Raw genomic sequence first — 24,676 nt, forward strand, 5'->3', positions numbered from 1 at the left:
ATTAGAGAGCTAGGTTATACTTTTCTTAAAAATATATAATCATACAGAAAATATACTAAGTAATACAATTAATAAAGAACAAATGTATCCAATGATTATTTTATTAGGTAATTATACAAAATAAGTTTTTGGCAAAAATTTCATGTTTGGTATACAAGCTTTTATCGCTGACTGTACTTTTCTTTCCACAAGCAACTAAACTAATACTCATCAAGACAAATCTAACAAACCCAAACACAATTAGGTTGCGTTGTTTTATCACAGAGTTCCTATGGCCACGTCCTGTCTTCAACATCAGATCAGCTCGATGGTACCATAATATTGCATTGTCACCCGACGTCATATCACTTTGCAGCAGGAAGACTTCGCCGCGGCGCCTTCATTCTTTGGACGCCTCGCTAAAAAAACATTTTTATTTCATTACATGCATGATCCAGTCAATTTTAAAAGATTTATTTTTATGTTTAACCAGAATAGTCTCAAATACCCAACTCTGGCCTTAAAATGTATAATATTACGAATCGAAAACTTCTTTTCTGAACGAATTATGATCAGAAACCCTAGTGTGAATTTTAATTCGATAGCGTGACGGACGTACACGTTTGGGTTAATAGGATTTTGAACAGCGCGCCAAGCGGGACGTTTTGGAAACTCAAAATCCCATACAAAATTAGACTTGACGCAAACGCGTACGTCGCGTCATGTCTATTAGTTATTCTGTGGTCATGTCACGCTTTCGAATGAAATTTGTAAATTTCATTGTGTACAACGGGTACAGGCGATCATGACCATGCCCTCACTTTCCACTCAACTCACTTTTTTCTCGACTCTAACTCGACATTTCAGCTGCACTTACCGATCGCTAGGAATATGTCGTTGACGTTCATGGCGGTCTTGGCGCTGGTCTCCATAAACAACAAGCCGTTCTCGTCAGCGTACGCCTGCGCCTCCTCGAACTCGACCATGCGCCTGGCGGCGAGGTCGCTCTTGTTGCCGGCGAGCGCGATCACTATTGATGGCGATGCCTGACGCTGAAGCTCTCTCACCCAGTTGCGCGCGCGCTCGAATGTGTCCTGTAGAATATGGGCCGAATATGGACTTTGCCGAAAACGAATATTCGGTTCAGATAATACCGAACCGAATATTCGGTTGGGTTAAAACTACCTAAAACGCTGAAAACAAGTTCATACAGCACAGGCCCGCGATCTGCAACTCCGCACGTGTTTTAGATCCATCCCCTCTGGACCGGCCGGGAATGTTTATGAAAAGAAACGGATTCTTTGTAGCTATGATATGGTTTGATTGCTCTACCTTATATATAGTTCGTTTTTTTTAGCATTAGAAATAAGGTAAACAATCTTGATGTGTCTTTTAATTGAAAAACACATTTTAAAAATAAGTTACGGCAAATATGTAACAATGCGTTCGTAAGCAATACGTTCATTTATATTCTTCTGCTTTCATATGTAATAGTTATTGATTTTTATAAAGCGTTTTTCAATTAAAAGACATGTCAAGATCGCTTACCTTCTTTCAAGTTCTTTCTAATGCTAAAAAAAACGAACTATAGTTCAGGAGAAAAATGTGTCCATAAAATGACGTATTTGACATTATCTCGGTGACGGTTCAAGATAGGGGACTGAAAGTTAAGGTGTTTCTGGGTGATTCTTAAATTGTATCCAAAAAAAATTTTTTTTTTATGAACATTTTTATTTTTCACATATTATTACATATATCAAAAGTACATACAAAAAGCAATTTTTTGATTCATATGGTCAAGCTTAATACCCTCAGGAAAGGTAAATAAAATGAGTAAGTATAAACACGGTTGTGACAAAGTGTCCCTCAGTCGTGACATTTCGGCATTTTGGTGGCCAACTCGGCTATTTTGATTTATATAGTTATTTTAAAATAGCCTAAGTCACTCCTATGACTACGACAAACCTAATAACAGCTCAGACGTTGAAATCCGTCAAACTATAAAGGCTGTAGAGCGTCACAAAGAATTCGATACACATCATACATACATACAAGCGAAAAACTTTTTTTTAGCTTTGGCAGTCGGGCAATAATAGCAAATGATCTGTAGCTAATAAAAATGCATTTCTGAAAAGTGCATGTGCCTCTAAATTAATCAAACGAATTAAGAATGACACGACCACGTGTCTATATGTCACGAACGTGGACTCAAAAGTCCGTGGCGGTGACAGATTTTTGAGGCCACGGTCGTGACAATTTGGAACATGTTCGATATATATCCTTTGATTTTGCAAATGTTAAATAATTAGCTTAATCTGCAATGTATGAGGTATATCTTATGTTACAAACAATAACGTGAAACAGCAACTTACTTTTAAAACTCGAACACGGCGTAGACGAGTTAAGGTTGACCGTTTTTTCAAATGAACACAAATAAATAATTTTAGACAAAAGTTCTCCCTTCAGCTATTTGTAAACCTGACAACAACACAGTGTTGCTGTTCTAAAAAAAAACTTTAATAAGGCTGCCAGTAGTAAAGATAATTTTCTACCGAGCACCGCATGTTTATATTACCACGCGCGGTGGTGACGCGAAATCTAATCACAAAATGTATGTTGTTTAAAATTATATAAAATCGTTATAAATCCATACAATTTTTAAACAGTGTTGTAGAACAAGGATTAGTGTTTTATATTTGATATAAATTATTGCAAAATCAATTCATATTTTTTCAAAAAAAAAAACAAATATCACAAAATCTGGGGAAGTCACACTACACGGTCCGTGACATTTCGCACTTGTAATTTTTTTTTAATAAGTATGTTTCTAATACTCTTAGGACAATACATTTAGGTTGACCTAAAACTAGAGGTAAATTGCTAAGTATATTTATATAGAGTTTACTTATTTTCACAAAAATACATGCTATTTTTACGTGTTACACAAAAAATGCATAAGAATAAGAATTACCCTTCTATATTGTAAGATAGCCAACAAATGACATTATAAAAATCCGATATTCGTCACAGGGGCCACTTCTTCCTTAGCCTGCTAGACCCTTTGGTCTTTAGCAAACACAACTAGAGTTAGACCACGCTAACTCTACAGCGCAATATATTACAACACATCAGAATTTTCTGGATTTCTGTGATGTGGAGTATTTAGTTATTGATTTGTCGGGTTATTCCCACTAGTTACCACCAAGTTATTACCAGTGGTAACTACTGGGATTTTTTTTCCCAGTTGTTACCACTGGTAAAAGGTGGGAATTTTTATTCCCAGTAGTTACCACCAAAATATTGTTAAAATTCAATACTAATAAAAACAGTATAAATAGTATAGTATAAATGTAGCGTGCTGTAATAAATAATTATGTGTCAGTTAGTGATTCAGTAAACTGCTTTAAAAGTGATCAAAAATATTAAAACAGCTTTACAGGTATAAGTGTAAAAACTAAAATAGAAGAGTCTCATTCTAGTTAAATAGAAATTAATTTATTATCCGGACTAAATTTATCTTATTAACTGTAAATTGAGTTACATATTTAATACAAACGAACAAACAAATCAGTCAAAAACCGACAGAACTGATTTCAATTTATTATTTACCGCTACTTCATTTCGTTCTATTATAACACGACGCAAACCTGGAATATGTAGGTATTCATAATTTGTACTCAGGCTAAATAACTAAAAGGCATGGTTGTTATTAAAACCGCTTAGGGCGCGCTTCGGATGGGCTGATTGCTCGGACTAACCAGCATAGGCTCGCCTTCCAATTACGCTCGGGTAGTACATCGCTCGGTCATGTTACGCTGGTTGGCTCGATTGCTTAAACACCCACGCTAGCGGGATGGTAATAACACTCTACCAGAGGGGCATTAGGTACTGTTCGTACACTTCTTTTTTTGTATTTAACTTTTATTCTTTTGGAAAATATGTTTATTGGAAGAACGTGTAACTGCCAAGCCGAGTTGGTGGTAACTAGTGGGATTTTTTTAACCAGTAGTTACCAGTGGTAAAAGGTGGGAAAAAAATTCCCAGTAGTTACCACTGGTAAGAACTTGGTGGTAACTAGTGGGAATAACCCGATTTGTCCATCTGGAGACTCGCCTTGACGGTTGCCTACACTGTTCCCAACAGCGGAGAACTTTTATATTCTCTTTCGCCGTATGTGGCTCCCTACCCAACTAGCAAAATCACGCTAACAACAGTCTCTAGACTACAATTTTGTCGCTCTTATATTGATTTTATATCATCGTATAAGCCCGGGTTTGGGCACAAAGCATAAGCGTATTTATTTTAATATCGTTCTAATATCAGTCTAATTGAATGTTGTTTGCATTCACAGTAATCTTTTTCAAAACTATATTAAGCTGCTTTTGGCTAATATCGCTTTTACGTAAGTATCTTGTAAGCCTACATAGGCTTATATTGGTCGAACGTAAGTATCTTGTAAGCCTACATAGGCTTATATTGGTCGAACGTTAGAATCTTGTAAGCCTAAATAAGCTTATTTTGGTTTGAAACATTCTATTTGTGAAGTATAAATATACGGGTGAAATTAAGTGCAACGTGACAAAAACATATTAGTGTAAGTATTTATCAAACTTTTTATGAATTATGTTTAAATATAATAACGTGCTGTTTATCATCGTCTGTTTATGTTTCAGGGTAAGTATTCACATGGGAAAATATTATTTATTGTAAAGTAGACACTTCAAACTTCATGCGCCTACTCAAATATGGTATTTGAATATTTTTATAATTATTTTATTTCTTTATTTTGTATTGATAGTCAGCCATTGATGTAGGTGTATTTTTCAAGCGCACTATTAGAGTATTTTAAGCATTCTGAATACAAATGATGTGGCCATGTTGAATAAATTACGGTTCCTTGCTTTACTTATACTAACAATAGTGTTCCCAAAAACGATTTAAGATCAAACCATCTTATATTGATCTTCTCTTTTGTGATATAAGTGTCTTGATCTTATATCACTCTAATATCTTACTAAAGTGCTGCTGTTGATCTTATTATAGCTTTAGTAAGATCAGAAAAATACGTACTTACAGTGTTCAACTTATGCTATGTTGATATTAGTCTTACATTCTTATAATAGCATTTAGAAAGTCTAATATAAGATCAAATGAACTAAGAGAATGTGGATATAAGACCAGGTACTCTCAAGTTCAATGAGACTTCGTAAATGTTGTTGTAAGAGCAAGAGGCTTATAATAGTATTATGCTATGTTGATATTAGTCTTACATTCTTATAATAGCATTTATAAAGTCTAATATAAGATCAAATGAACTTAGAGAATGTGGATATCAGACCACGTACTCTCAAGTTCAATGAGACTTCGTAAATGTTGTTGTAAGAGCAAGAGGCTTATAATAGTATTATGCTATGTTGATATTAGCCTTACATTCTTATAATAGCATTTAGAAAGTCTAATATAAGATCAAATGAACTTAGAGAATGTGGATATAAGACCAAGTACTCTCAAGTTCAATGAGACTTAGTAAATGTTATTGTAAGAGCGAGAGGCCCATAATAGTATTATGCCATGTTGATATTAGTCTTACATTCTTATAATAGCATTTAGAAAGTCTATTATAAGATCAAATGAACTTAGAGAATGTGGATATAAGACCAGGTACTCTCAAGTTCAATGAGACTTAGTAAATGTTATTGTAAGAGCGAGAGGCTTATAATGGTATTATAAAATGCTCTTATATACATATATAAGACTAGGTAATAAGACTAAACTTACTAAAGTGCGTATTAGCTTGTCTAAGACTAATATAAGAGCGATGATAAGTTCAAAACAAAAATAAGAGCGCTATAAGCTCACTACTCTTATAAAGTGCGCAATCTGAGACTTTTTTGCTAGTTGGGTAGGTATCCAATTTCTTTGTCCAATGTGTATTGCGTCTCACAATTTGCTTTAATGAGAGAGTGAGATGCATTGAGATTGGACAAAGACATTGGACAGGTGGACCCTTAAATATACGAACCTTGTTTAATATCCCGATATTTCGAGATTTTTATTGACCGAAGCGAAGCGAAGGTCTACGTTTTGACTCGGGCATTTTGCTTTCGTATGTCCGGATGTTCTCCTCTACAGGTCGCAATTCTTAACCGATTCTCATGAAATTTTGTGACCAGATTCTATGACTAAATAATTTTTTTTTGTCAATCCGGTTTTTGGAAATTTTTAAAAATGGCGGAGTCGTGATAGCTCGCGCCTAAACAAATAGTGGTATCGGTACCATACGAGTGTTTTCTTTTTGAGATATGTTTGTAGATTTAATGGCCAAAAATTCAGAACATTTATTTCGCTGGTTTCGGAGGTATTGAGATATTTAATTTTAACTAATTTTAATTTAAGAAGGAGTACCTAAATTTCGTCAACCCATCTAAGAACTATTTGGCTCAGTTTGTAAACGTGCGCTTTTCTGTTTGCACAGAGGGTCTGGGTTCGATCCCCGGTAATTATATGCTGTGATATTTTGTATATAACTTTTTGTATTTTTTTACACATAAATTTCGTATTGTTTTTTTTTAATTTACTATATTTAAAGCTCTTAGCACCATGTTATTTAAAGCTCTGCTCGCGAGGTCTACAGCTCACAGAGCCACTAGTTATTCCGAGAATGATTTTTCCCGAGAATTCCCAGGAGCATGCCCTAATTGGTTGTCTTCTCCGCCCCGCTGGATTATAGTACCTATAGGTAACCATGCAATGCCATGTGTTGATTCCCGCACGTCTTAGCGGAAGGGCATCCAAAGGCTTGACATGGGCGACATGGCTATTGATAAGGCGCGGTCACCGTGTGGTTTTCGTATCTATTTCTTTAAAATGGACAAAATGGTACGGTATTATGTACAAACTGACCTCGTCGGTGATGTCGTACACGACGATGGCGGCGTGTGCCCCTCGGTAGTACATGGATGCTATGCTGTGGTACCTGTGGACAATACGACTCCGTATTATATCAACTTAGTAGATAGACAATCAATATCAGAAGAGGTAAATGGGGGACTACGTTTGTATGGAAAAGCGGTGGTCCTCTTACGTCGAAGTGTTTTTCAAAATTTGTGCCTTAAGGGGTTTAAAGAGGGTGTTTGTATCGGGAGCGACGTTTTTAATGTAAGGAATATGAAACTTCGTAACTTAGATCGCCCCGAACTGGTAATTCGCATTCGCCGAAACCTACCTACTCACATTCAAACAATAAATAATTTGTATTTGTCAATCAGACCAGTGATATACCTACTAATATTTTATATGATATTACAGATACTTACAATTTTGGCAAAACGACGTTTGTAGCAGGGATGTTACAGAGCTCCGGTTCCTTTCCCGTTAAGTCGGAACTTCCGTTTGATATTACACACCCGTTTCTGTTCCGGTCCCGTTACTTTTGAAACGGAAATATACTTATCGGATGTCAATGCTTAGCGCGGCGGCGGGACATGAGCGGCGTACATCAAAAACAAACAGCTTTATTTTTTTTATTATTAGAAATCAGTCTGCAGTGATTTTGATAGCCCACGCAGTGCAAGTGTTATTTATACGTCATAAATTCATAGAAGTTTGACGGTTAAAATAACACTTGCACTACGTGGGCTATCTAAATCGGTGCAGACTTTTCTTGGTCTAACTCTACCAGTCATTCGCTCATCGCCCCGCTTGCCACGTGCTGCACTAATTTGTTATTTGTATTACTCGTGTTATTTTAATTAAAACTACATATTCGTATGTAGGTATTGTGTTGTGTAATGTGTACCTATAGACAGTACTGACTATTGACTGTGTGTGGCGAATGTTAGTGAGTAAAAAAACGAACAATGAAATCAAAATCAAGTTCGATTTGGAATTTTGTTTTTAATAGTCCTACCCTTAACATTTCGTTCACCTCTATCTATGTATCTATCACTCAGGTTCCGATTCTGTTCCAGTTCCGTTTTAGGTTTCGATTCCGATAAACAAAATTTAAAACATCTGTTTCCGTTTCGGTTCCGATAAAACCACATCCGTTACATCCCTGGTTTGTAGCATGATAAGATCTCTTTCACACTCATTTCAGACTTGGCGCCAGTTGCGTCACTTTGAAAGGCATTCTCTACCCAACAGTTGAAGGGGGGAAAACGTAGCATCGACTCTTGGTCTTGGTACGTACATTTCAATGCAATCGGCCCCATAAGGGGTCATCCATTAATTACGTCACACGAATTTCTAGGTTTTTTTACCCCTCCCCCCTCCTTGTCACACTTGGTCACATTTGGCAAACCCCTCCCCCCTGGTGTGACGTCACATTTCTTCAACGAAATCGGCAAATATTTATTTAATATTTTATCAAAATATTTTTGACAAAAGAAATATTAGTAATTTTATAACCCAAAACTGATATAAAATAAGAAATAAAATTAAACGAATAAAAACGATTATCGTTTCTAAAACTTGTTATTTAAATGTATATTGGCGTATAAAATAATTTAAATAAATTTTCGGTTACTGATGAAGTTAAAGTGACGTCACAAAGTTTGTGACCCCCCCCCCCCCCCTTGTCACAACATGTCACATTTTCTTGACCCCCTCCCTCCCCCTAAACGTGTGATGTAATTAATGGATGACCCCTAACTCGAAATTTTGAAAAGGCGTCCACTTTTAAAAAACAATTTAAACCGAACTGTGTAGTTACACCGCATGTGTTTCTTTCTACAAGGGGTGTATGTATACTATGTATTATGTAGTTCACTCACCTCTCCTTTCCCGGAGTGTCCGAAATCTCATATTTGACGGTGGTGTCATCGAGGCACACGGTCTGCGTGAGGAAGGCGGCGCCGATCGTGCACTCCTGGTACTCTTTGAACTGGCCCTTGACGAAGCGCAGCACCAGCGAGGACTTGCCCACGCCTCTTTCACTCTCGCCGAGCAGCACCAGCTTGCACACTTTGGTCTGCGGCGCGCCGTTCGGCCGCGCGGCACCGCTTCTGTTTGTCGCCATCGCCTGGATAAAAAAAACCGGGCAAGTGCGAGTCAGAATCGCGCACGAAGGGTTCCGTATCATAATGCAAAAAACAGCAAAAAAAAAACGGTTACCCATCCAAGTACTGACCCCGCCCGACGTTGCTTAACTTCGGTCAAAAATCACGTTTTTTGATATATGGGAGCTAGCCCCACTTAAATCTTTATTTTATTCTGTTTTTAGTATTTGTTGTTATAGCGGCAACAGAAATACATCATCTGTGAAAATTTCACCTGTCTAGCTATCACGGTTCCTGAGATACAGCCTGGTGACAGACGGACGGACGGACGGACGGACAGCGGAGTCTTAGTAATAGGGTCCCGTTTTACCCTTTGAAATTAATGAAATGAATAGTAGATTGTACAACAAGGGCATAAAGAGACCCAATTTTACCCGAGGCAATTTTTTGGTCTGAGCGAAGCGAAGACCAAAATAGTAGACGAGGGTAAAAATGGACATTTATGCCCTTGTTGTACACTCTGCTTTTCACTTCGATTGCGAGGAAAATATACAAAAAATCAAATATTTTAGGGGTCATCCATTAATTACGTCACACGAATTTTTAGGTTTTTTGACCCCTCCCCCCTCCTTGTCACACTTAGTCACTTTTGGCAAACGCCTCCCCCCGGTGTGACGTCACATTTCTTCAACGAAATCGGCAATTATTTATTTAATATTTTATCAAAATATTTTTGACACACGAAAAAGTTTAGTAATTTTATAACCCAACAGCCCAACACTGATTAAGAAATAAAATTAAACTAATAAAAACGATTATTGTTTCAAAAACTTGTTATTTAACTGTATAGCGAATAAAATAATTTAAATAAATTTTCGGTTATTGATGAAGTTAAAAGTGACGTCACATAGTTTGTGACTCCCCCCTCCCCCTTGTCACAATATGTCACATTTTCTTGACCCCCTCCCTCCCCCTAAACGTGTGATGTAATTAATGGATGACCCCTTAGGTTATTTTAACGTATTTATTCAAGACTAAAGAAAATTGTTCTTGGGCCGGTCGGAGGCGCGGGGCACGCCGATCGGGAGAGCGCTGGTCGGGGGCGCGCCGGCAGGGCTGGCAGTTTGTATGGCAGAATTTGGACTTTATTGCTAAGTCAATAAGGGTCGTCATAGACGATTTTACTTTATGCTCTAGAGCATAAAATGCGATTTTATGTCGTCTACGCACGACATAAAGGTGCACTTTTTGAGCATGAGAAGTGAAAAGGCATTTATTTTCAGGCTACTAAGGCCCATACGAGGGTACATCAAAAAGTCTTTAGAATTGATATCAGCTAAACACATAATGATACGTTTTGATTATTGGTCATGATACATCACTTTTTGGTAATAAATTGCATAAGTAAAAACATAAATAAATTAATTACTTTTTATGTTATCGATAAACAATGACAGATTCAGGCAAGTTTTTGTGATCATTCAGGAACGATTTTCTCATAATTTTTGGTGAAGAAGTCATAAAAATTGGTACTTAAATTAAAACTTGGGTTTTTAAGAATGAATTAGTATTTAATAATATGCTTGTAAATTTTAATTTTCAGGCTAGGATGTCCTTTCAATGTTAAAGGTAGTAATTTTAGGTCTTCACACATTTATTTGTTAAATTCAGAAGAAATAATGTAAACATACCACAAAAATAAATATGAAAATACAAAATAAGGCCTATCAAACATTGTTCAATAAAAATCAGAAGAAACTTTTTAAGAAAAACGCAATTAAATAAAATACCTAATTTTAAGATGATTTTGGGCCTCAGACCATGCAGTTTCCCAAGAATGCTGCGCAGAATCTTGTGCTTGAATTAAAGAGTTGCGTATTGCGTAATCAAGAGTATGTCTTTTGCAATTATGTACTTCACATTCTTTGATTCTTAAAAATCTCCTAAAAATTGGCTGTACTAGCGATAAACTAAAAAAAAAGGAAAATTAGTACCTAAAATTGTGATTCTTTTTTTTATGGACGAAGATGCCAGATTTTTTAATACTGAATACGCAGATAAACTAATAAAGAGGTTGCCTAAAAGTAAAAAATAACAGGATACCTGTAATTCCATGATATCATAGCGTTTCTAATTTCTTTTTGATTCCCCCTCGTAGATACATACCTTACAAACGAACATATATATATGTACAATAATAAAAATCTTAAATACTAAAAAAATCATTGGGTACGGAACCCTAAAAATAAGTACCTAGTTCTCAAGATATTTAGCGATGTGAAGAAAAGTCGATAACGACGTCAAATAACGATTTCCCTGAGTTAAAGACACAGTGTAAATAAAATATATACGTAAAGTTACCTTTAAATAAAAGGAAAAAAGGACTGAATAGGTAGTGAACATAGTAATGTTTGGAAGTAGGTACATACCTATAACGTAAACACTTTTTCCTGCCATACCGCAAACGTAAAGCACATTTCTTGTTACAATATTCTATAATAAACAATCAAGAATAGACCCAATGTAATTTAAAAAAATCTATTTCTCGGTAGTCCTTGGGATGGTGAAATTAGATATTTATTTTATAACAGTTTTATAGTCGAATCGAATGAGTAGTAGAGTAACTTATTAACATTTAAAACTTTTGCGTTTTGAACACATTTACAACCGGGTCTATCGCGAATTTATTTTGTTACCTTTATTTACCGACGTTTCCACACAGATTTCACTGGTCGAAACCCACTGGTCCCCGAACTGGTCTGGTGGTGGGTGGACTGATGGTGTGGCGTGGTAGGTAGTAACTTATTAAGTTTATTAAGGGTTAGTATGACAATAACAAAAATAAGACAATGTATTAACACTAACAGCAATACCCTAAAATTAATGGTGTTATCTGCTTGAAACAAGGCTACAGAATGGTCAATTAACTGTTGAAAATGGTACAAATAACACTACGAAACCAATATTCCATGAGCTCATTATGATTAGAACCATATATTAGTAATTACCTAGTATTATTAGTCTAAAACAACAGTACTACATTACTTAATGTTTATTCCTTCCATAAATCATATCACCATTTAGGTTTAGTTGGTAGGTACCTACTTTCAACTCATTTACAAATGTAATTAGCTAATTAGAGTTGATTTCTTGATAGCCTATTTAGGCCAAATCATTAAACAATGCTGTTACCTACTTACTTATATAATTGAAACCTGTAGTGAGGCCACACAGCTGATCACAGCTGATCAGCTGACAAATAGATAAATTATAATTCTTTTTCACGCTTCAATAATAATTGGCATTCCAATGTAACTCGAGACGACACAATAAAATACAATTAATATTAATATGATTCATTGCGATTTTCCACATGATTGAACTCAAACAAAGGATGTAACTAGTAGGTATATAAGGCCAACAATTTACCAATAAAGCGTTCATTATTTACGTGACTATTGTGGTGTTACTTTCTACCCTTCCGCATCATACTTCATGGCGACCCTGCCAGTCGGGCTTCTCGAGGCAGCCCCAGTTTAGACGCCGCCCAGTAGCCCAGCCAGCCAACCAGCCCCACCAACACCGCCTGGGCCCAACAGCAAGCACCAGATGACTACAGGCCAGGACGAGTGCGGCATGTGCGCGCCGCCCGCCGCCGGAGCCAGTGTGCTCCCGCACCCGCGCTACAACACCAAGGCCGCCCGGCTCCGCACCTTCAAAGACTGGCCCAAGAGCATGAAGCAGAAGCCCGAGGAGTTCGCCGAGGCCGGCTTCTACTACACCTGCCAGAGCGACAAGACCAAGTGCTTCTACTGCGACGGAGGACTCAAGGACTGGGAGGAGGACGACGTCCCGTGGGAGCAGCACATGCGTTGGTTCGACCGGTGCGCGTACGTTCAGCTCGTCAAGGGAGAAGATTACGTCCAGAAGGTCATATCGAAGGCGTGCGTCATCCCCAAAACGGTACCCGATTGTGAAAACTAACAAGTAAGCAAGCACACCAACTACTTAAGATTATTTTTTTCTCGCCTTATTAAACATACAGTTAAAATTATCATTAAGTATAAGTAATCTATAATCTATTAATCAAATCTATAAACTTATAAAATAAAAAAAATCAGATAAGTGTTGCAACCAACAATTAGCCTGATCAGCTGAAAGTTATTGTGACTCTTATGCTTATGCTTTAAGTTTTCAAAACAATGATTTCTTTTCAAAACTGGGTAGCTCGTGGAAATAAATGATGTAAGCAAGGTACACCAGGATACAGCCAGGCAATAATCCTTGGAACCAAAACAATTCGAGCGAGCTCTCAATTGCAGCGGTCCTTGGGCACACGGAAAGTTTTTGTGTTCCGATGTGTGAAAACTGTCTGATAATACATTAATATGTATTAGCGCATTATAATAAATAATAAATTTTGTATCCTTATTACATACGTTGTATGTAAAAAAAAGGTCGGACGACCAGAGCGCTATTAAAAGGCGCTGTGTACTTTTTAAAAGACACGTGACAAGTATCACGAAGTCAGCTTACATTATTTCTTACAATATCAAACAATTTTCCACAAACCACGAGCAAGAATTCTGATGAAAAAAAAAACAGGAAAATAATAGACACTATAACACTATTAGAATAGATTTCTTTTTTACAAGCACTTAATCCTTAAGACCACCAGATACAATAATTAAAAGAGTGTCCTACGCATAATATAGACACATGTTAATGCAACAATGTATTCAGTAGCTATCTTAAGAATGTAATGTTAGTGATAGGCATATAGCAAATTGTATATCCAGATAGCATTAAGATTTTTATTATATTCCAATATTCCAAGAGATAATTTTTAAGAACCAAATGTATACCATAGAATTAAGTACATATACTTGTAAACCAAAAATAGTTCTATAAATGTACTATTTTTGTCTCAAAAAAAAGGAGAGAGTTGTAGTGAGGCCACACAGCTGATCACAGCTGATCAGCTGACAAATAGATAAATTATAATTCTTTTTCACGCTTCAATAATAATTGGCATTCCAATGTAACTCGAGACGACACAATAAAATACAATTAATATTAATATGTTCCACATGATTCCACATGATTGAACTCAAACAAAGGATGTAACTAGTAGGTATATAAGGCCAACAATTTACCAATAAAGCGTTCATTATTTACGTGACTATTGTGGTGTTATCTTATCTTATCTTATCTTATATATCTTATTGTTTTCGGGGGCCCTTGCGGATACACTTCGACCCATAGGGATCTTTTGTGCAGTTACCCCCTAGAAGAGATCCGTCAACTACTCAAGAGCTTTTCCCACCATATCCATGTGTCGGATGATGGAGCTCATGGGTAGCGTTTTAAAGTCCTTTGGTTCCAGGTATCCTGCTCCAAAGTCCTTCATTCTTTGTCTGGCGAGGGCGTGACATTCACACATTAAGTGTCTTACTGTCTCTTCCTCTTCGCCACACATACGACAATCGGTGTTGTCAGAGTGTCCCATCTTGGCCAGAAATCCTTTGACCCCGTAATGGCCAGTAAACACCCCCGTTATGATTTGGAGTTGTCTTTTGCTAAGTTTCCAAAGCTTTTTGCTCCAGCCGGAGTCTATTCCTTGCATAAAGAGCTTTGCATGCTTTAGACCCGTCAGACTATCCCATTCTTCCTGGTGTTTGGTCTTGGTATGGTCTTTAATAGCCGTTGTGATGGTTCCCTGTGAGAGCCCCACGAATGGTTCCGGACCTATAAGTTTACTTACAGATCCGGCTCTGGCGAGTTCATCTGCATTTTCATTGCCTATGAATCCCTCGTGCCCTGGGATCCATACCAGTTGCACCCTGTTTTGCCTTCCAAGCTGGTTCAGAGCTTGGACGTCATTATATTTGTGGTGTTACTTTCTACCCTTCCGCATCATATTTCAAACCATTTGTATTTTTCTTCTTGTTGTTTAATCTAAATTGTAATGGATGATTCTGTATATCAAATATATTTTCACCATACCAACTGGTAAAGGCTCTCTTGATTGTTCAAAAACATCAGTTCAAAATCAGAAAGTTGCATTTTATCCACATGTGGGGCAAAGTAATCAAATGCAAATTTTGAGTTGTTTCCTTATGTTGAAAGTAGCACCATATGTACTTTAAATAATATTTATTTACTTACTGCACAAGTTATTGAAGAATAACATACCTACTCATTTTTCTCGCGATAAAACTCAATTTCCAGCATAAAGTTAATAAACAAAGTATCATTTCCAGGCTTTCCCAGCTTGCTCACTCAACGTTCAAAATTCCACTTTTCGAACCACTTGCTACGCTCGTGGTTCAATTTTAGAATCTTTCGGTTGCTCAATATTAGCAAGAGGGGTTAAACATCGTTGCCCCTTGTAAAACAAATAACTATTATTCCATTGCTCCGATGTCTTATTTTAGCAGGAGATCTAAGGTCCACCACCTTGCATTTTGGAGACAAAGCAAACCGCTTGGAACAGGTGTTCCTGGGGGTGATCTGAGCTGATTAAGCCCGGTTGCCAAGAGGTTCCCCCCAGCAGGTGGGCAGGGGAGGGGGGGTAAAAGTGCCTCCGGCGCGCCTCACTCTAAGCTTTATATCTGCATACATCTCGCAACTATATCAAGTTTGGTGTCTTTTTCGTGTAATTCGAGGATGAAGAATTCAGTTCTGTGACTAAATTTTCACTCACCCATACAAAAAATTCGAGAAATTCAAAATTCAAAAAAAATCTTTTAATTTTTTTTTTCGTAAATCCTCTAAATAATTTAAACTATGAGGATTTGCTCTAGAAAAAAAATACATGTGAATAGCCCAGTTATCCTACTATACAGAATAGTAAACTTGTCACACATTTTTTTTCATAACTCTGTTAAAAAAAAATGTTTTGTGTCGCGCGGCGTACCTGCATTGTAAGAGCGGTACGCAGCGTTTAGGATTTTTAAGTATGTTTAGATGATTTCTGATAAGTTGTTATTCTTCTGGTTGTAGATTACATTAATAAATTACTTCTGTAAGTGATATATATACAAATATAAATTAAATATATAAATAAAGATGTTGGGAAAACTTTCGCCAACAGAGTTAAGTATTATAAATGTGATAAAATTAACATTATTATTTGCATGTCTTTTCCATATCTCGGGACCATGGGGTCCCGGACCTTTGGGAGGCGTACGTGGGGACGAAGCCAACAGCGCAGAGGCCCTTTAAGGCACGTTAATCTAAAAGCAAGGGATACATGTGGTGGATACTATCCCCCAACGCACAATGTGATACATCCGGAGATGGTCCCCGCCAGGTGCAAAGACTATTACAGTGCAGCACTTTTGTGCTGCGATGGGAACTAAGGTCATGGGCTATAGATTTGAAAGTTGGATGGACTGGATAATGGGCTATGGGAGAGACTAGCGGACACCTGCCGTGACAATCAGTCTCAAAATTGTAAATGACAGGTGGTGACTCGCCAACTCATTGAGTGGGCCCCGCAATGGCCGCACGCACAGTGCGACAACAGGGCAACACTTTGGAGTGGCTGTGAGGTTGTCGAGAGGTGAGTCTGCGGTAGCCAGATCCCGGTTATCCGTTCAGCAGGCCGCCGGCGTTATGACATTTTACACTTCCAACCTGGAGCATAGGTCCCGCTCTTGCGACTCCATTCTGGCCGGCCAATCAAGGCAAGCACAGAGGCGAGGGCCAGATGACAGGGCCCTCTGGAATAGGGGTCCGCGGTGTCGTCACTCACCGTTAGCTCGCCACAAGCTGCCCCCGCGGGACATTATTATTATTATTGTGGTGTTGTGGGCCTTTGAGTGTCGCATTGACCAGCATTGATCTATTTAAGTTCATTACTAATGCCCGTTGCATCCAGAAAGTTCCAGATTCTTTGGGCCGTAATGTTTTGTACCTCATAGGGTTGCACTACGTGTCGCCCTAGGTAGGTACTTCTTTTTGACATTAGTAGTCCACAAGAACAGAGAATGTGCATTGCAGTCTCCTCTAACTCCTGACAGAACCTGCATGTCGCATCTTGTTTCTTGCCAATTTGAAACATATATGTTTGTTCAACTTGCAGTGTCCAGTCAGTATTCTGGTCACCGCGCAGGTTTTGTGCCTTTTGAGTCTTAAAAGCTCCTTAGCAGTTTTGCTGTTGAACCCTTTGATCAGAGTTTTCGAGTGTTCTTGTCCTTTAACGAACTTCCACCAATCGATTGCTCTCGTTTTTTCTAAGTTGCTGAGCAGAGAATATGCATCTCGTTTTGTGCTTTCACAGAAGGGTTCTGGGCCGACCAGGGGTGTGTCTGCGCCCTTTCTAGCAAGTTCGTCCGCTTCTTCGTTTCCGTTAATGTCGGAGTGCCCTGGTACCCATCTAAGTGTAACTTTGTTGGAGTAAACCAGTGCATTTAGGTTTGTTTTACAGTTCTGGACTAGTTTTGAGTTTGACTCAAGGGATTCTAGTGCCAGCGGAGCAGCCTGGCTGTCTGAGTTGATGTAGATAAGCTGGTGTCTTAGGTTTCTATCCAGGTTGATCTCCGCACATTTGTTGACGGCGAAGACTTCTGCCTGGAAGATTGAGGCCAATGTGCCCATGCTGACGCTAGCTCTGAGCTTAGATCTCTCACCATAGATCCCACATCCTACATCATTGCCTTTCTTGGAAGCATCTGTATACCAGATGTGGCTTCCCTCTTCGACGTACATTTAGTTGTTGATCCATTTGTCTCTAGGAGGTATTTCTACTGTGTACAGTTTGGTGAGATGACATTCGTCATCAGTGGGCATGCTAAGGGCTCTATTTGCAAAAACCCAGGCCTTTAGATTGGTTAATGCCTGAGAGCGCCATTTTGGCCTGTTTAGCGTGCATATTCTGTAGACGCACTGCTTGGCCTCCTTTTGCACCTGCAAGTGGAGTGGTATGATGTCCAGCAGTGCATCTAGGGCCGCTCCCGGTGTCGAGGAGTAGGCGCCTGTTACTGTTAAACAAGCCGTGCGTTGCAGGCTGTTTAGAGTGTCTATTGCTGTCTTTTGGCTGGTTTTGTTACACCAGACTGCGGAGGCGTAGGTGACAATTGGCCTCACTACCGCTGTGTATAACCACATAGCAATTCGGATCTTAAGCCACATCTTGCTCCTGCCATTCGACAGCATGACCACATGGCCATTTTGACTTTTTGTATAATGTTTCTCAGGTGAGGGTTCCAAGTTAACTTTTGGTCAAAGGTGACCCCTAGATACTTGACCTCTGCCGAGAACGGTATTATTTGTCCATTAAGTCTTGGTTTTGTGAGTTTATCGGGCTTCCGTTTCCTTGTGAATGGTTAAATGGCTATTACAGTCTTGCTCGGATTAATGGACAAGTCATTTTCTCTACACCATTTGAATATTGTGTTTAGAGCTCCTTGCATTAGGTTGGATATTGTGTTGAGGCAAGGGCCTTTGACGATGACTACAAGGTCGTCGGCATATCCTTGTGTATCAAAGTCTTGGCCTGACATGATTGCAAGAAGTTGGTCCACTGCTAGGGTCCATAATAGTGGGAATAAAACGCCTCCTTGTAAGCACCCTTTAGTGGTATAAAATTCATGCTATATATATAGTATTGATGGTCAGAGTGGCTACTCTGTTTGAGAGCATGCTATGTACCCATCTGGTGGTATCGTCTACTCCCTTTGATTTCATACCATTGAGTATGGTCTCTGTGGGCGTATTGTCGAAAGCACCTTCAACATCAAGGAACGCACATAGAGCGGTTTGCTTTTCCTCTAGGGTTTTCTGCACCTTGTCAACCTGGTTGAAAATTATTTCGGCGACACGGCGGTTTTTGGCGCACGGCGCGATTTGGTATATGTTTGGGGACAGATTATAGCCCCACAGCAACAGCCACCATGCCCTGCTGACTGGGGCTGGTCCAAACAACAAGGTTATTGGGAGCCCATATGGACAAGCCTACCTGCGGCGGCTGCTGCTTGTTTAGAGCTTATTCGTTGCCGCTGCAAAACAAAATGCGCAGGGAGGTGCAACTGCGTTAAAAAAACCTAAAATGCATAGTCCCATGGGCATGTAATGGCAATTACGAACAATATAATATCTTATTTTAATCCGCATTTTTTGTCAAACATCTCCTATGTTAATTTTATCACATTTATAATACTTAACTCTATTAGCGAAAGTTTTCCCAACATCTTTATTTATATATTTAATTTATATTTGTATATATATGACGTCCAGAAGTAATTTATTAATGTAATCTACCACCAGAAGAATAACAACTTATCAGAAATCATCTAAACATACTTAAAAATCCTAAACGTTGCATACCACTCTTACAATGCAAGTACGCCGCGCGACACAAAACATTTTTTTTAACAGAGTTATGAAAAAAAATGTTTGACAAGTTTACTATTCTGTATAGTAGGAGAACTGTGCTATTCACAGGTATTTTTTTTCTAGAACAAATCCTCATAGTATACATTTTGTAGAGGATTTTCGAAAAAAAATTCTAAAGATTTTTTTTGAATTTTGAATTTTTCGAATTTTTTGTATGGGTGAGTGAAAATTTAGTCACAGAAATGAATTCTTCATCCTCGAATTATACGAAAATGACACCAAACTTGATATAGTTGCGAGATGTATGCAGATATAAAGCTTAGAGTGAGGCGCGCCGGAGGCACTTTTACCCCCCCTCCCCTGCCCACCTACTGGGGGGAACCTCTTGGCAACCGGGCTTAATCAGCTCAGGTCACCCCCAGGAACACCTGTTCCAAGCTGTTTGCTTTGTCTCCAAAATGCAAGGTCCCCTTAGAAAACGGGACCTTAGATCTCCTGCTATTTTGAAGGCTTTTTAGTGGAAAAAAGGTTTTAAATCAGCAACACGAAGTTTGTTTCCATACTTTTTGCCTGAATACTAGTTAGCGTTGAAACATAACCTCGTAAGGCCCACCATACGTTTCCCTATTTTTGATTTCAACCTTGTTGTACAGTCGATTAGGGTGACTATCGTTTGTTTTAGAAAATAATGAAACAAAAGAAATGAAAATGTATGTAGTTTTAGCAAGGTTCAAATTAGATTGAAACAGAGTGTACATTGTAATGCACATTGAGGGATAAGGGTATTTTTTTGTGTGTATGTTCAAATAAAACGCTTCATACATTTACAATATTTTTTTTATTCAATATAATAATCTTAATAAATCCAAAATATTTACACAATACAAAAACATACAGTTTGACCTGGATGTCACCGTTCGTCCCCAGTACTATCGCGCCTTCACAACTAAAGAGCACAAGTCACATAACAAATGCATTCCAAATTCAACCTTAACTGCTTCCAATAGAAACCAAATTGGCATTTGTTTTGAGTTGATCTTTCGTTCTATAGATGCGACATATCGGCTGGCTCGCAAACGTTACGTTTCACGGATTAAGCTGTCGGTGAAACTTGCAACTTTGCCCACTAGTTCCATATTTACCCCATTTACTTTATTTATTTATAAGAAATAAATTTGAAAACTTCTAAATAATATGCTCTGCCAAGGTATAATACAGTCCACAGCAAACAAGAAAAATACCGTGTCGTAACTATGAGCTATATAAACTTTGAGGCAGAATGTATAAAATAGTTTGAAGAAAAAAATATTACAGGATATAACTTTTTTTTCTAACTATTTATTGCAATCAAACAGATATCTGGCCTCAACGTTTCTAGCCCCACTCTACGGTATCTACAAGATTGCCCCTGGCCAAAGTTGCAATATTTCAAAGTACCACACAGTTCCGTTAACACCGGTGCAACCTTGCGAGAACAGTCGAAGTTAATTTCATTATCTTGTCGCGGTCCTAGGCTATGTTATACTGAATTCAAAACCACTCTGCCCCACCAGCCAGGATCACACGCTCATCGACATTGCTATTTTGAACGTGAAAACATACTGATGCCTTTATATTGAAGTTTTGGAAATTAGAGGCATAATTTCGAAGAAAGGTAATAAATTCGAATACATTTACAACATTTTCACCTATAAAATATATTGCTGATGAACACCAAGAATCCGTCGGTGGGAGCTCAGTGTTACTAAGACGTTGCAGTGGTGCAGCCGCGATAGAAACAATTTAAACAATAATTCAACGTCGATGCGTATGACATACATAAACAATATGTAATATTCGCGACGGGCACCAGTCAACGTTGTTGCGCCGCGTGCTGCGTCTATTGCAGAGGGAACTATAGGGTTTTCATTACACTTTAAATTAAGGAAGCGCCAATTTTTAACTTTGCCCACGTACTAAGGGAAAGTTATCTTACAAAATGAATACTTAATTCAGCCTTACATCATAAGAAAAAATAAAAAAAAATTGAGATCTGGATAGTAGGCAATATTAAACATTTTTGAGCATGTAACATGAAAAAGAAAAATTATAAATTGTTTCAATTTACAATTGAAGAAAAAATAATACAATTTACTAAATGGTATTTATACTACACGTTATTTAAGTGTAATAAAAAACAAACCGACCTCCGCCATAAACGCAAGGACGCGAGTGTCGACTACAAAGCACTATAGTTTACATATGATTCGGAACCCCATATGTATTACATTATATATCTTCGTTATCCTATGCACCGCACATCGTAAGGCGCCATATTGATAAATACAGTTTGATATCACATGCTAATTTATTATCATGTACTCAGGGCTCTAAATAGCGCCGAAGATTGCTTTCATTTGATATGACCAAGTGTGTAAGTATTCAATATGGCGGCTTAGAACGCCGATGCCCTATTTTAATCTTATACCGGGACTATACAACATGTCGGGACATTTTTAATAACAAATATAGCTTCACGCGTTTTTGCGGTTAAGTTTATCACAAACAATCTAAGCGATACAAGTTTAAGGCGCTCTCGGACCGGCCGCGAAGCACCTCTTTGTATACTTAGACAACGCCTCATAATCCCCATATCATTGATAAATATCTGCATCTATAGTTCCTTGCCCTATTACTGTATTTTATAAGCAACTTTGCCTTTTTTGAAATAGATTTTAAATTGTAAAAAGCATGCCTAGCAGCCGGTTCAAATGTGCCAAGAAGTCAGGACTTTGCACTCTCGAGGTGTTTCTACACACGTTCCCTTCACTTACCTATAGACGAGTGACGCGATGCACACAGACGACCAAAAATAAAGAGTACTGTCGCTTACATAATGCCAAGCTCAAAAGATGTTACAAAAATTACATTACCCAAAATCGTTCAACTTTGCCCACCCTTTATCATTGCCCGGAAAATATAATCTCAAAATTTAAGGATTATAAAATAATTTTCCCGAAATAGCATGAAGCCGAATGGGCAAAGTTGCAACAATTTCAACGGATACAATAAAATCGGATATTTAAAAACCCTGGCATTTAACATATGGCGCGCCACCAAATTCCCTCCTGTATATAAACTCGCGAAGCAAGCGGCGAGTGGAATGCTAAATAATAACCTTTACATTAAAGTTAACTGCCACAACACCCCCTCTAGTAACACTTCTCTTAAAAAATATATAATCATACAGAAAATATACTAATACAATTAATATAGAACAAATTTGTCCAATGATTATTTTATTAGGTGTATAAAATAACGTCCTAACTGAGATGTAAATCTAATTTAAAATAACTATGCACATGTGTATGAGGACGCCCCACACGACGCAACACTGAAGTGGCACACACAGTTGCTGTCTCTCTAAATAAAGTACAGAGTAAGAGAGACAAGAAACTAGTTGTGCTCGCTCCATTGTAACTGTCAAGTTTTACTTGAAACAGAAGATTATTACCCGTTAACTATTGATTTAGCTGACCAGAACAAAAACTACCGTTAAAACGAATATGTGAACATTTTGTAAAACAACGATCTTATACAAACGCAATAAGAAAGTCGTTAAATATAAACTATTATCCCTTTCTAAAAAGTATATTGCACTGACATTAAAGGAACATTATCTTAATATCAATATTACCAGTTGTAAATATAATTCACCATGTCCGACACGGCCATCCTGACATTGCACGCGTCCCTTCAAATCAACATTAGCTGAATGATCAAGACATGTAGTATACTGTCATTAGTGACAGTCTGGCCAGCTATAATCAAAAGTTCAGTTTGTAGACCTTTATGGAGATGCTAGTGTAGGGCGGTGGTGAGCTGATATATCATAGTAGGCATGAGTGATGCGAGTGAGCGGGATTTTAGTTTAGTGACAGAAACCGTGACATTTGACAGAGCTCTGTTAGTCATTAGTTACACAAGAACAATGAAAGCGTGTACTATTTTTGAATAAATTATAGACAATAGTTATCATTTTCATTGGTCTTTCATTTATGTTTCATGATAATAATTCATTAATGATTATAATATTCCTTGTCGAGAATCCAGCTCGATTGAATAAAATTATTTTTTGTGTTATTGTAACTTTAAAATGACAATATGGACACTAAATAGAGGTTCCTGTGTGATTATGGATATCAATAGTCACACGGGTAAAAAAAGTAAATCATGTTTAGAATATTTTCTTGTCATAGATTCTAATAAATTGTTTTTTTTTTTTGCAATAATTATACTTTATTAGGTTATAAATGTGCGCCAGATAAGCGGTTTTTTTTATAATAATGATTTATTGGTTTCCTTTGACACTGTAATGACAATGAACGATCGAATGATGTGAGTGAACGAATGTAAATGCACCTTCACCACAATTTGGACAGCGATGGAGCGACCCTTCGGTCGGAGAGTTTAAAATGAAAGCGTGTAAAAGTAAATTCAGTGGTTAAAATATAATAAGTGAAGTTTGAGAACCGTGAAGCTTTCTAACCAAGTATTTAACTGTTAAATTGTAGATTAGACTAAAACGGGCGCGGGCGGCACGCGTACGGACACGCAGGGACTTTACCCTATAGGGTAAATGTTTTAATATATTAAATAGCTTTGTAACTACGAGTTATTAACATATGTGTGTACCCTCCATAAAAAACGACATCAGCGACCGTATACCAACTGACCTTAGTCTTTGTACCTGTTTATACATCAATACTATTCAGATACAAAAACATACTAGTCTAATTTACCCCAGATAGTCAAATACATTCGGAATATACGTGTACACGGTCGTAGTATGGTATTGTGTACACCTTTCTAAGGTACACGCGCCGCCCGCGCCGTCCCCGCGCTATGTCCGCCCTAAAACATGAACCAAATTAAATATATCTTTTATTAATTACATCTCGTACGTGTATTATAGCTAGGTGTGGGCGCCGCGGCTACGTACCGGATCATGCGCCGAGCGCGCCCGACCAGGGTAGCGAATTTATCTGGAATTTGACAAAAAAGGCTTTTAACAGAGTTAACAAAGTAGTGCAATGTAGCTTTTAAAATACGATAATAATTTTCTAAACATAGTTTAATTTTAGATTTCTTGACTTTTTGGATACTTTTATTGATAAAAAGCGAATACCTACTTGTCTGTCAGCTTTATTTATCAAGTTGTTTACTTAGGTAAGACAATGTTTTCTTTTTTGTACAATAAAGGTTAATAACCTTAATATACTACTACTACTACTACTACTAACATCCTGTATCTGAATTTCATTGAATGACATTCTAAAGGTTCATTCCATACACTCATCCGTTTTGAGAGATTTAGG

The 24,676-nt window shown here is 37.8% G+C and overlaps 3 protein-coding genes and 1 long non-coding RNA gene across 5 annotated transcripts in view; 2 read left to right on the plus strand and 2 right to left on the minus strand.

Annotated features, from left to right (window-relative positions):
* The first annotated feature begins 12 nt into the window (after positions 1-12).
* Positions 13-22,721, plus strand: LOC134791033 (uncharacterized). Its single transcript, XR_010144231.1, has 2 exons — positions 13-107; positions 22,605-22,721. It is a non-coding gene; the product is annotated as an uncharacterized LOC134791033 (long non-coding RNA).
* On the minus strand, positions 340-9,017 carry LOC134790356 (ras-related protein Rab-5C-like). Its single transcript, XM_063761124.1, has 4 exons — positions 8,754-9,017; positions 6,883-6,955; positions 857-1,073; positions 340-398 (listed from the first exon to the last, which is right to left on the minus strand). The coding sequence occupies exons 1-4, from the start codon at positions 8,996-8,998 to the stop codon at positions 340-342; spliced, it is 594 nt and encodes a 197-aa protein (XP_063617194.1). The 5' UTR covers positions 8,999-9,017.
* On the plus strand, positions 12,588-12,962 carry LOC134790357 (death-associated inhibitor of apoptosis 1-like). The gene has a single exon (XM_063761125.1). It carries the CDS (start codon positions 12,588-12,590, stop codon positions 12,960-12,962), a length of 375 nt encoding a protein of 124 aa, XP_063617195.1.
* The window catches only part of LOC134790990 (ras-related protein Rab-5B-like), a 30,236-nt gene continuing 25,698 nt past the window's right edge, over positions 20,139-24,676 (minus strand). For both annotated transcript variants that reach the window (XM_063762032.1, XM_063762033.1), the window contains exon 6: positions 20,139-24,343. The gene's annotated coding sequence lies outside the window, so the exon portion shown is untranslated. The remainder of the gene's footprint in view (positions 24,344-24,676) is intronic.

Source organism: Cydia splendana, chromosome 5, assembly GCF_910591565.1.
Source record: "Cydia splendana chromosome 5, ilCydSple1.2, whole genome shotgun sequence".
In the NCBI taxonomy this organism is placed as follows: Eukaryota; Metazoa; Arthropoda; class Insecta; order Lepidoptera; family Tortricidae; genus Cydia; species Cydia splendana.